This window comes from Sinocyclocheilus anshuiensis, unplaced genomic scaffold, assembly GCF_001515605.1.
Source record: "Sinocyclocheilus anshuiensis isolate Anshui unplaced genomic scaffold, SAMN03320099.WGS_v1.1 scaffold976, whole genome shotgun sequence".
NCBI classification, from domain to species: domain Eukaryota; kingdom Metazoa; phylum Chordata; class Actinopteri; order Cypriniformes; family Cyprinidae; genus Sinocyclocheilus; species Sinocyclocheilus anshuiensis.
In genome coordinates, this window is record NW_015552538.1 from 606467 (window position 1) to 617974 (window position 11508).

At 37.7% G+C, this 11508-nt stretch overlaps 1 protein-coding gene across 2 annotated transcripts in view; it reads left to right on the forward strand.

The window, feature by feature from the left end:
- Nucleotides 1–2222: 2222 nt before the first annotated feature.
- chpfa (chondroitin polymerizing factor a) overlaps nucleotides 2223–11508 on the forward strand; it is a 13439-nt gene continuing 4153 nt past the window's right edge. Inside the window, exons 1-4 of one of the 2 annotated variants that reach the window (XM_016454208.1) lie at nucleotides 2223–2667; nucleotides 4537–5101; nucleotides 9316–9498; nucleotides 10168–11007. In XM_016454208.1, coding sequence (XP_016309694.1) covers nucleotides 2378–2667; nucleotides 4537–5101; nucleotides 9316–9498; nucleotides 10168–11007 — 1878 coding nt within the window. In that variant the 5' untranslated portion in view covers nucleotides 2223–2377. Of the gene's footprint in view, nucleotides 2668–4536; nucleotides 5102–9315; nucleotides 9499–10167; nucleotides 11495–11508 lie in introns of those variants that run through there. The other variant, XM_016454207.1, reaches the window with a different exon arrangement.

The following is an 11508-nucleotide window of genomic DNA, read 5'->3' on the forward strand; positions in this document are numbered from 1 at the left end:
AGACTAGATGGGTGTGCTGAAAATTGTGATTAGAGTTAATTTAGTAAAGTTCAATTCAATATGATTTTGACATGATACTATCAATAAGAATGGATCTGTTTTAATCACAGCCATTCACATGCCAGCTGCTAAATACTTCCAGGAGTAGCCTAACAACAATCAAATATAGCCAAGGAACACCTGTTGAAAGAAAATGTCAACTCTCATATACATGCCTTTATCCTAGCAGCTTGACATGAATATGTCTGATGACAGATCATGACTGTCAGATGGCTTCTGCAACAAAATCATTCACCTCTCCTGTCTGCAGTACAAAAGCAGAAATGAAAGTCTCTGTAATGATAAAATCTCTCCTTCTGTAGAAAAGGACAAATGCAATACTTATATCATGCAAATGCAGTTTAACATGCCCTGTCACAGTTCCACAGAAAACCAAAGAGTAGAAAAGCCAACATGTCCTGACAGAGATTTGATAGGTTTACTCTGGGACTAGGCTGATCATGTTTCCCACTCAGATCAGCAGAACTAGGTGAAGTGCTGTGATTTCCAAAGAAAAGGGCTTCCACTGTGATGTGTCGTCCTTAGGTAAACATGCAAATATGCTTGATAACATCTAACACACCCTTGATCTATTTAGAACAAAGAGCTCAGTGAGGGAAACATTCCCTCTGGGTTTTCGTGGCCCGTAAAGAAATTGTTTCCACTCACTGTGTTTGTGTCTGCTGTGTCAGAGAGATTTGGGTGGGTCTTGTACAATTTTGCTCATGTTAAGTTACTGTAGAGTTCAAGCCTCAAATCATGGATATTGGAAAGATAATTATTTATTGTAATGACAGCTTTGATATATAAATAGTTTAATATGATCTATCTATCTATCTATCTATCTATCTATCTATCTGTCTGTCTGTCTGTCTGTCTGTCTGTCTGTCTGTCTATCTGTCTATCATCATCATCTCTTATTTATAAAAAAAAATAAAGAACGAATGAACTAGTGAGTTCTTTACAGTGATTATTTAAAAATTAGAAAAGCATAAGCAAAGACTAAACAAACAAACAAAAACAGCAAAGACAACTAAATGTATAACTGATTTACAAAATAACTGTGTGTCTTTATCCCCTCCAAGCCAAAAGTACATCATACAATTTTTCCTATGGCTGATGACTTATGACTCAGAAAGGTTTAGTCAAAAGTTTAATCTTGAAAGTTCCCTCTCTCTTGACCTGCTTTATGTACCTCCAGGGTTATTAAATATTTTATTTATATGTTAAGTGTATATATTAAGTATATTTCCATGCCCCCATTATATATGTAATATATATTATTAGCTTATTTGCTCATGTACTAAAAGTTACAGAGCTCAGAAATTATTGCATAACAGAAAAGACCTGAAAATACTTGTGTAACTGCCACAGTTGAAGCAACTCATGCTACCATGACACAATCTTGACACTGGTGAGGATGCATGGTACATACAAAACGAAGTATCCAATTAGAAACCTCAAATGTCAAGGTATTTATGAAAATAAAAAGCTTAATAAAGTTCTATTGCAATTACATTCGTCATTGCTTGAAACAGGTCTAATAATTGCTTTTAAATATCATCAGAAAATTATGGCAATAAGATGAGTACCCCAATGCCAATAAAAATAATAAGGAGCATTTATTTTTATCATTACCATCATTATTCTTGGCATTGGTAGGTAAGTAAAGTGACATTTCTTTCTTTCGTATTCTTTTTTTTCCCTCTTATTTCTTCTTGGTTTGTTTTATTTAGTTTAGTTATGCTATTTATTACTGTTTTTTATATTATATTTATTTTACTTATAACAGCGTATGGTCAAATATGACCCCACATCGCCCTCTAGTGATAAAATATAATCCATGATATAAGATTTAGAGCACAAGAAGTGAACATGATCGATTCCGAGCTCATGACAGAAAATATAAAAAATTGTTTGTTAAGCGGCATTGCGCCCAAGATTCTGTTTAAGTTACCATTTTGAATTTTCATTGGCTTTTCAAAGGGACCACTTAGCTTCAAGGATCAAACGTCATAACAAAGAGACATCAGCTTTAAAATGCCATTGGATTTCAAACGAGCCGCTCTGCCCATAGCCCCGCCCATTAAGGGATGCCCGGCTCTTTGTAATGACGTTTGATCTTGTGGGCGGGGCGCTCGATTTCCTCTAGGCGGAGCGACAGAGCCACTGACACGTACGAATGCCTCAATAATTTGGAGGAAGGTGATACAGTTACAGGAAAGGAATACGTCCAATGCATTTCCATTAGCAATCGAAACGCTTTCTTAATGTGCGCTACTCCGTTCAGAAGGTCGCGCTTAAAGGAGGTGTTTACGGCACCAGTAGTCGGAGTACAATGAGGTTTTCTATGTTGATCGGTCTGTTAAGGCCGATCGGCCCGGTTATTATCGGGATCTCTCTGGGATTTACTCTGAGTTTGTTGAGTGTGAGCTGGGTAGAGGAGAGCTGTGATATTAATACCATAGCAGATGAAGGAATCGTTTTATCCCAGGATGGAAGTCTGAAAGGAGCCCGGAGACCCAACTCCATTTCCACTGGGAATGATGGTGAGGAGGAGGAGGATTTCCAGCCGAGAGTAATCCCATATAAACCAGTCAAACAGTCTCAGCCCAAGAAACTTTTCAGGTAGACAAACCACTTAAGACTGCTTCATCTGTCTTTTATACCGTGGTTAGCGTCAAAAAATAAAATCATATAATTAGTTAAAACCTAAGGAATAATTATATAGGCGAGTCGATTCCATTACTGCATGTAAAGTTATTTGCATGTAACAGTTTTGGCCTTCATGATGGGCATTTTCTCATTTTAAAAAACCGTTGTGTACGTTTATACTAGTAGAGACAGAAGTTCTCCAAGAAGTGTCTCCAAAAGACAATCAAGACCTCCGTTGGGGATAGAAAATTGATTCATAAATTATGCCTTAATTAAATCTAAAATAGTCCATATGTAGGGGATGGAGTAGGGTTGAGGTCAACGTATAATTACAGTAATTATTATTATGAACGACAGCTGTGACTAGGAAGTCATGTATAACAGTTACAAGGTTCTCCGTCTGTGAGAGAACATTTCTCTAATGATTAACTAGTAAAAACCATAAAAGAACCACACAAAAACATATCCGGTGTTGTCGTTTACTTTTGCTGGAATTGGCTGTTTTCATGTATTCATGTTAATCTTGCTACCTTAATCGTGTTGGAAGTCAGACATGCTCATGTTGACTAACTCAAAATTAAAGCATGTTGCATTTTGCCCTAATTAACCCTACAATGTTTACATTATTCATTTTAGTAGCAACTGTTTTTAGACACACTCTTGCATATTAATGACACTTTGACAAAATAACTTTGTTTTCAGCCAGTGGAAATATAAACCTTACTTTATTTTCTTCTCTTAATGAAGACAAAACAAAAATACTCCTCTTACTGGAAAATTCAAAGCTTTGAGTTTGGATTTAACTTCTGCTAACGTGACTCCAACCTCTACACTTCACTGCTGGTGGTTTAGGCTTTGACAGTTACAGATAAAATTAAATATTTGCTTTTGCTATTCAGAGAATTTTGCAACAAGATTGTCAATGACTCAATGTCATTTCACAAACACTGAGAGGTATTTCAATATTGTTTCGTGGGAATTAGATGAAACACGCCTGTGGCAGGCTTATATTGTAACTATGTTTTTTTTTCTTTCCCACATTCTTCATTTAATGTCCCATTAGAAACTCTGTAATGCTTAAGGGTGGCTCCCATGGTGCTCATTTCTCTATTTCAGTCAACACTTAGGAAGGTTAGAGACTATAGTTAACTAATCCCATAACATGATAGGGTCAGTTGTCTTTGGTTATCAGTTAGGTTCACGTTGACCTCATACCTTTTCCTCCAGGCACTGGTTCACAAAGCTGTATCCTGATAGTTGAATGCTAAATTTATCCAAAACTTGAACTAGCTTTTATTTTTATATTTTAACTTTTAGTTTTAGTAATTTTGCTATGTGCTTTTTGTCATTTTTCTCTATATAGCTTTCATTTATTTCAGTTTTAGTTTTAGCAGTTTCAGAAACATTTCTAATTTCGTTTAAGTTTTTAATCTAATAATTATATTTAATTTTATTCAGTCTTAATTTAATATAAATGTAGCTATATTGTAATGTGTATAAAGTGTATATAATTGTAATAGTAGTATTAGTTTTTAGGCCCTGTTTAGTTTTAGTTTGAATATTTAATGCAACTATTTTTCATAATTGTGACAATATAAATCATAATTGCATCTATATAACTTGCAATTGAAAGATTAAATCTCACAATATGGCAAATTTTTTGCACTTAAAAAAAAAAAAACTTAATCCCATAAATTACTGTTTTTTTGTTTGTTTGTTTTTACTCTGATGTGGAAAGAGGCTTCCATGTAGCTGTGTGGTTAAACATCGCAATGTCAAAGTTGCAATCCTGATTTGCACAATCGTGAGTTGTAAATTGTAGTGATCTGTTTGTTTCCACAGGGCAAAATACATCAGCACAGAGCTGGGAATCCGAGAGCGTCTTTTCGTGGGAATACTCACTTCCAAAAACACCATCAACACTCTAGGTGTGGCCGTCAACCGCACCATCAGCCATCATCTGGACAATGTTGTGTTCTTCACTGGTACGCGAAGCCGCAAGATTCCCCACGGGATGGTCGTGGTCACCCACGGTGATGAACGCCTCATCTGGAACATGTTCCAGACCATCAAGTACATTCTAGAACACTACATCACAGAGTACGACTGGTTCTACCTCGCCCAGGACGACACGTACACTCAGGCGGATCGTATCAAGGCTCTGGTGGAGCACTTGAGTATGGACCGGGTGCTGTATATGGGCAGCCCTGAAGAGTTCATCGGAGGTGAGATGCAGGGGCGGTATTGCCATGGGGGTTTTGGATACCTGCTGTCCCGCAGTCTTCTGCTAAGGCTCCAGCTCTTCCTGGAGAACTGCAGGAACGACATCCTCAGCGCCAGACATGACGAGTGGCTTGGGCGATGCATCATTGACTACGCTGATACCAACTGCGTGGAAGAATTTGAGGTGAGATAAGTCCTGCATTCAGTGGAAGTTTACAAATATGTAAATAGTTTCACTCTGCCTTGGGAAAACCTTTATATTCCATGAAATCTATATCTGGGCAAAAATATTGTATTGTGATCTACACAATACACAAAAACTTTTTTCTACACAAAAATTTGGGGTCAGGAAAATGTTTTAATGTTTTTGAAAGAAGTCTTATGCTTATGCTCTTATGCTTTTATTAGATCAAAAATACAGTAAAAATGTAATGTCAAATATTATGAATTAAAATAACGGTTTTCTATTATAATATATTTTAAATTAAAACAAATATTAATGTGATGGCAAAGTTGAATTTTCAGCAGCCATTACTCCAGTCTTGAGCGTCACATGATCTTTCAGAAATCATTCTAATATGCCCTTGCTGCTCAAGAAACATTTCTTATTATTGTTGTTGAAAACGTGGTGCTTATTTTTGTGAAAACCATGATGCATTTTTTAGGATTCTTTGATGAATAGAAAGTTGAAAAGAAAAGCATTTATTTGAAATAAAAATCTTTTGTAACATTATAAATGTCTTCACTGTCAGTTTTGATTAAGAATAAAATAGTAAATTTCTTTCAAAAAATAAACTTTTTTTTTTTTAAATGGTAGAATAGCTCCAGACCTGTGACCCTGTCTTAATCATGACACTATGTAAAACAACATGTAACGCTGTGTTAAGAGCCAACGACTGACAGTTAACACACTCCAACATGTTTAGCTCATGTGGGCCATGCAAGTTCAAGGTCATCTTGCATCATTTCTGATCCTGTCCCCTTCTTTACATCATTTCCTATCTTGTTTCCTGCACTGTCTTGTTTAAATGAATAAAAAAGGCTTAAAACAATGAGTATGTTTACATGTGCAATTATAATCAAGGTACAGCTGTTGATCTACAGTCTTTCTCTCCAAAAATACATGACAATGCATAATCAGATATATTTAAAAGATTAAATACACACCGCACATCACCTCTATTTTTCAGAGCAAGTGCGCATCGCTGAGGCCAACTGTAGGCCGATTAACATGTTTACATCCTGGAAGCTGAGCTACAATCGCATTATCCAGCTCTATTAGTCAGACTTCACCAAAACCTGTCTGGTCCAATTTCACTCTGACTAAAGCATTTACATGACATTTTTGTTGTAGTTTCAATAAAATCAACCTTTAAAGTGCATTTAAACACAATGACATATTTCTTGGCACATCATACACTAATCATTAAAGAAGAAAGTGTAATGATGGCGTTTAGGGCATTTTACGAGGAGTCTAATTCTATAATGAGTATTATCTTTGTTCTAGTTCCACACATAATCATAATTATGTTTGGTAGATAAATGTCTGTGAATGTGAGATTGTAGAACTTTGTGTTATTGGAAATGCTTTTGTGTGGGGAAAAAAATGCTTGACATTTTCAGCTGCACATTATTTGAATGAGCTATCAGTGTCTGTAATTTCCATCTCTGTGGCCTTGATTGAAAGAGAGTCAGACTCCCAGTGGTAAACCTGCGGTGTTTGATGACAGACAGCTTTATACTAGTAGTGTGTCTCACTCTTACTGCGTGGGACCCATCGGGGCCTTATTCTTGATTAAACTAAATCTCTCTGCCTTTCAACTCACCAGCACACGTATACAACAACCAAAGACAAGATTCAGATGACTCCTTTGAAATATGCTGCTGCTCTCAGCAATTAAAGGGAAGGTCTCCAGTCTGCTGCTTTAGTCTGTCAGTCAGCGCAACGTCTGAAGTTTCACCTCTATTCAGGTCTTTACACTCACTGCCAGTGACTGCTGGAATTGAATTCAAGACACGTTTTAGTCGCTCTTCCCACCATCTTCAAGTACAGAAACAGTACAAATCAGCACTCTTTTGGAATGTTGTTGTTTTTTTTCAATGGTAATATGGCATCATGGCCTTTCTCACCTGAAATACCTTTTACATTTTGCAGTCTGTCTCTGACTCCCGTCGACTGAGGTTGGATCTCAAAGCTCTTAGTTCTCCGGTCTTTCTCTCTGAGTTAGAGGTGATGTAAGTCAGCGGCTTTGTTTCTGCATCCACAGATCCCTGTTTGCCCAGAGCCTGTCTGGGAATTCGGCAGTGCGTAAGCAAGAAAGAGTCTAAAATATACACAAGCTTTAAAAATAAAAAAGGCAAGAATCCATGTTGCCTGGACTGTCTGGACATCCCTAAACATCTCTCACTCTAGTTTACTCCTTTCCACTGAACCAGACAATTTTAAAATAATGATTAAATACAAGACAAGTACTACTTAACTATTAATATATATGGTCTGTCTTATAAATGTTGACATTCACTTGTATATTTTATATATAGACCTTTTGTAGGCTTGTTTATGTGACCGTTTTCATTTAGAATGTGCAAATTGTGGCTTAGTGTTTTCTCTTGTTCTTTTAATAGCTTGATCAGATTAGATTCACTTTTTTCTGACTGTGGTCTAATCGGCTCATGTGCTTAGTGTCTGCACCCCACCATTGCACACCTAGATAGTGTTCAGCACTTTTACTGGCGTTATAAAGGACTAAAGGAAATGTGAAGCATGATAAAGATTTTTTTCATGTCCTTTTGGGGAATCATTTATTTTTAGGTATTTTGTAATAGAGTTTCATTACATCTTTTGGAATGTATATGGTTTCTAAATGCAGCGGGTTAGTATGTTGTTGTTGTTTTTTTTACCAGTTTTTACTACAAATGCCTTAAATTATAGGCACAATGCAAGATCTTGATATGTATGCATACAAAAATATCTAAATAATTTTTTAATGCAGGAAGTGTTTTGGTGTATTCAGGTCTTTGTCTGTTTGAACTGTGTAAATTATAGATCTAGATATAAAATGAGGGCTGTCATTTGCACAGAAATGGACTAAATGCCTTTAATGCAGTCTTTACATAGACCTCACTTTCTCTTTTTTGTGGTTTAAGTAGTTCTGAAAATCTCTTATGGTATAATTTCTCAGGCTATAATTTCCTACAGTGGTCTTTCATTTAGCTCGTCGTATATATAAATACCTGCTAAAATTTGTACTGGACTTTGGAAACTATAATGTTTAGAAGAAAACCTGACCCAAGTTACTGCTGTACACATTTCAGACTCAACTCAAGCAGACTCATGCATCTTTTTAAATTAATTCATCACAACTAAGCACAAGAATTTATGATAAGTTAACAATAACAACTTTTTGTTTGTCTGCTCTGTAACCATGCTATTGAGCTTTGACACCTTTAGCCCAGACAGAATCACAACTCAAAATTGAATCTCACCTTTAGAGACTGAGCCATATGTCACACTTTTGTTTGGAGGGGTCTGGGGTCCTCCGGTTAATCTGTTCTTGAAACAGGTACTGAGACCTCTATTAATCCATCAGAGAAGCATTAGATGTCTGGATGTCAGTGTGGAGCTACTGGGGAGAGAGACAGTGGATCAGACACACTAAACATGATGTACTGTCTCCATTTTGGCATTTCATCCAGTTATAAATCCACCTCTGCCTTTGCCGTCAAAGCACCTCCTGTCTCTCAACACATCATTGTAGTGCCTCCTACATCCTTTTGTGGAGCAGTACTCCTGCAGGGCCAAAAGTGGAAGCATTTACTTTTCTTAAGCATCAACTGTTGCAACCTGGAGCCAGCATTCAGAAGAGATCAAGAACCTCAGCTAAACATTGATTTCTAAAGGAATGCACCAGTATTTGAATTCTGGCTGGTTCAAATAAGCCAGTACTTTTATATATGTTATGACTGGCAACCGATAAAACGGTTTTGTCTAAATAAGTTCAAAATAAAAAATAACAATCATTTTAAATGGTACAATTGAATTTAGGCAGATTACATTTAACAGTGTTGTTCAATTATTAGTGTTTTTAAAACTTTAAAGGGATGGTTCACCCAAAAATGAAAATTCTGTCATTTATTCACCCTCAAAAAAATACTATGAAAGTTAATGGCTACCGTCAACTGTATGGCTACCAACATTCTTCAAAATATCTGCTTTTGTGGTCAAAAAAAGAAACTGGTTTGGAACAACTTGAAAGCGAGTAAGAGAAGACACAACTTTCATTTTTGGGTCCCTTTAAGTGAGTACTAGATGACAGCAAAAGTCATCCAAATGTAAAAATAAAAAACAAGATGTTCAAATGAAATGAAGTTTCACTAATCATACTTTTTTTTTTTCAGGGGCAGAAGTATTATTATTATGAAATGGGAAAAAATTCTGACCCCAGTAAGGAAGATAATGTGCAGTTTAAGAATGCATTGACCGTCCACCCAGTGTCTGATCCAGAGCAGATGTACAGACTTCACAAACACTTCACTGAGATCGAGCTGCAGAAGACATATGAGGAAATCAAAAAACTGCAGGTACCCTTATACTAAACCTGTGCTGCCTAATACTGAAGCCAAACTGAGAAGAAATGTTTTTTTCCTTTGACCTTTTGAGTAATGTGATTCATTATGGGCTTTTTGTAAGGGTGTGTAAAATTGCTAGCATTTTCAAGTGTTATGGTAATGTGCATTTTCAAAAAAAGTCATCCAAATGTAAAAAATAAAAAACAAGATGTTCAAATGAAATGAAGTTTCACTAATCATCCTTTTTTTTTTTCAGGGGCAGAAGTATTATTATTATGAAATGGGAAAAAATTCTGACCCCAGTAAGGAAGATAATGTGCAGTTTAAGAATGCATTGACCGTCCACCCAGTGTCTGATCCAGAGCAGATGTACAGACTTCACAAACACTTCACTGAGATCGAGCTGCAGAAGACATATGAGGAAATCAAAAAACTGCAGGTACCCTTATACTAAACCTGTGCTGCCTAATACTGAAGCCAAACTGAGAAGAAATGTTTTTTTCCTTTGACCTTTTGAGTAATGTGATTCATTATGGGCTTTTTGTAAGGGTGTGTAAAATTGCTAGCATTTTCAAGTGTTATGGTAATGTGCATTTTCAAATGGAGGTAATAATCTGCTCATCAAATATCTTTAAAAATGCTTAACGTATCCCACACCTTGTTCTCTACTTTTTTTAACAGGTGGAAATAAAAAATGTGAGCGTGGTGGCTTTCGAGGGCAACCGTAGTGCCCTGTGGCCAGTTGGAATCAATCCACCCTTTGAGCCAAAGACACGTTTCGAGGTCCTGCGGTGGGATTACTTCACCGAGGATAAGGTGTACTCCTGCATCGATGGCTCTTCGAAATGTGAGCTCCGTGGAATCGATAAGCTAGACGTAGCTGACGTCATTGAGACGGCTATGGGTGAGCTGAACAAGAAGTACAAGCCTGTTCTGCACCTGAAGAAGCAGCAGCTTATTAACGGATACCGGCGCTTCGACCCCACCAGAGGGATGGAGTACACCCTGGACCTCCAGCTGGAGGTGGTTAACCAGAAAGGACACAGTCGCTCCATCACCAAGAGGGTCCACCTGGTTAGGCCTCTAAGTCGTATTGAGATCATCCCCATGCCTTATGTTACAGAAGCAACTCGAGTCCATATAATCCTCCCCGTCACTCTTCAAGGCCGAGAGCAAGTTCAGCAGTTTTTGGAAGTGTACGCCACAAACGCGTTTGAAACCAGTGAGAATGCCATCTTGACCTTTCTCTTTATCTACGATACAATTGAGGCCCAACAAGTCAACCAGAACGACATCTTCGCTAGCGTCAAAGCGCAAATCGGTGTTTACGAGCACCGGTATCCAACGGTCAAAATCCCCTGGATCAGCGTTAAAAGCGAAAGTCCCTCTCAAATCAAATTTATGGACATCATCTCCAAGAAGCACCCGGTTGACACGTTGTTCTTCATTGCCACTGTGAAAACCAGCATCAACTCGGAGTTCCTCAATCGCTGTCGGATGAACTCCATCAACAACTGGCAGGTGTTTTTTCCCATCCATTTCCAATACTACAATCCCGACATTGCTTATCATAACCAGCCTCTTCCCAGTATGATGGATTTGGTCAAAGAGTCCGGCCACTTTGATCGCAGTTCCTTCACCGAAGCATGTTTCTACAACTCGGACTACATGGCGACTCGGACACGCATGTCTTCAGATGTCCAGGAAAACGAGGAGATCCTGGAGAACCTGGATATATATGACATGTTCGTTAAATACTCTGGCCTTCATGTTTTCCGAGCAGTGGAGCCGGCCCTGCATCAGAAATACAGCTACCAGCCGTGTAATCCTCGTCTTAGTGAAGATATCTACCAGAGGTGTGTGCAGAGCACCCTGGACAGCCTCGGATCACGCTCTCAGCTCGCCATGCTGCTGTTTGAACAGGAACAGGGCAACAGTACTTAAAACCAAATCCAGAAGATCTTGAGATGATTGAGAGGTGATAAACTTTTTTTTTTTTTTTCCATTGGGCTGGGGCTTTAC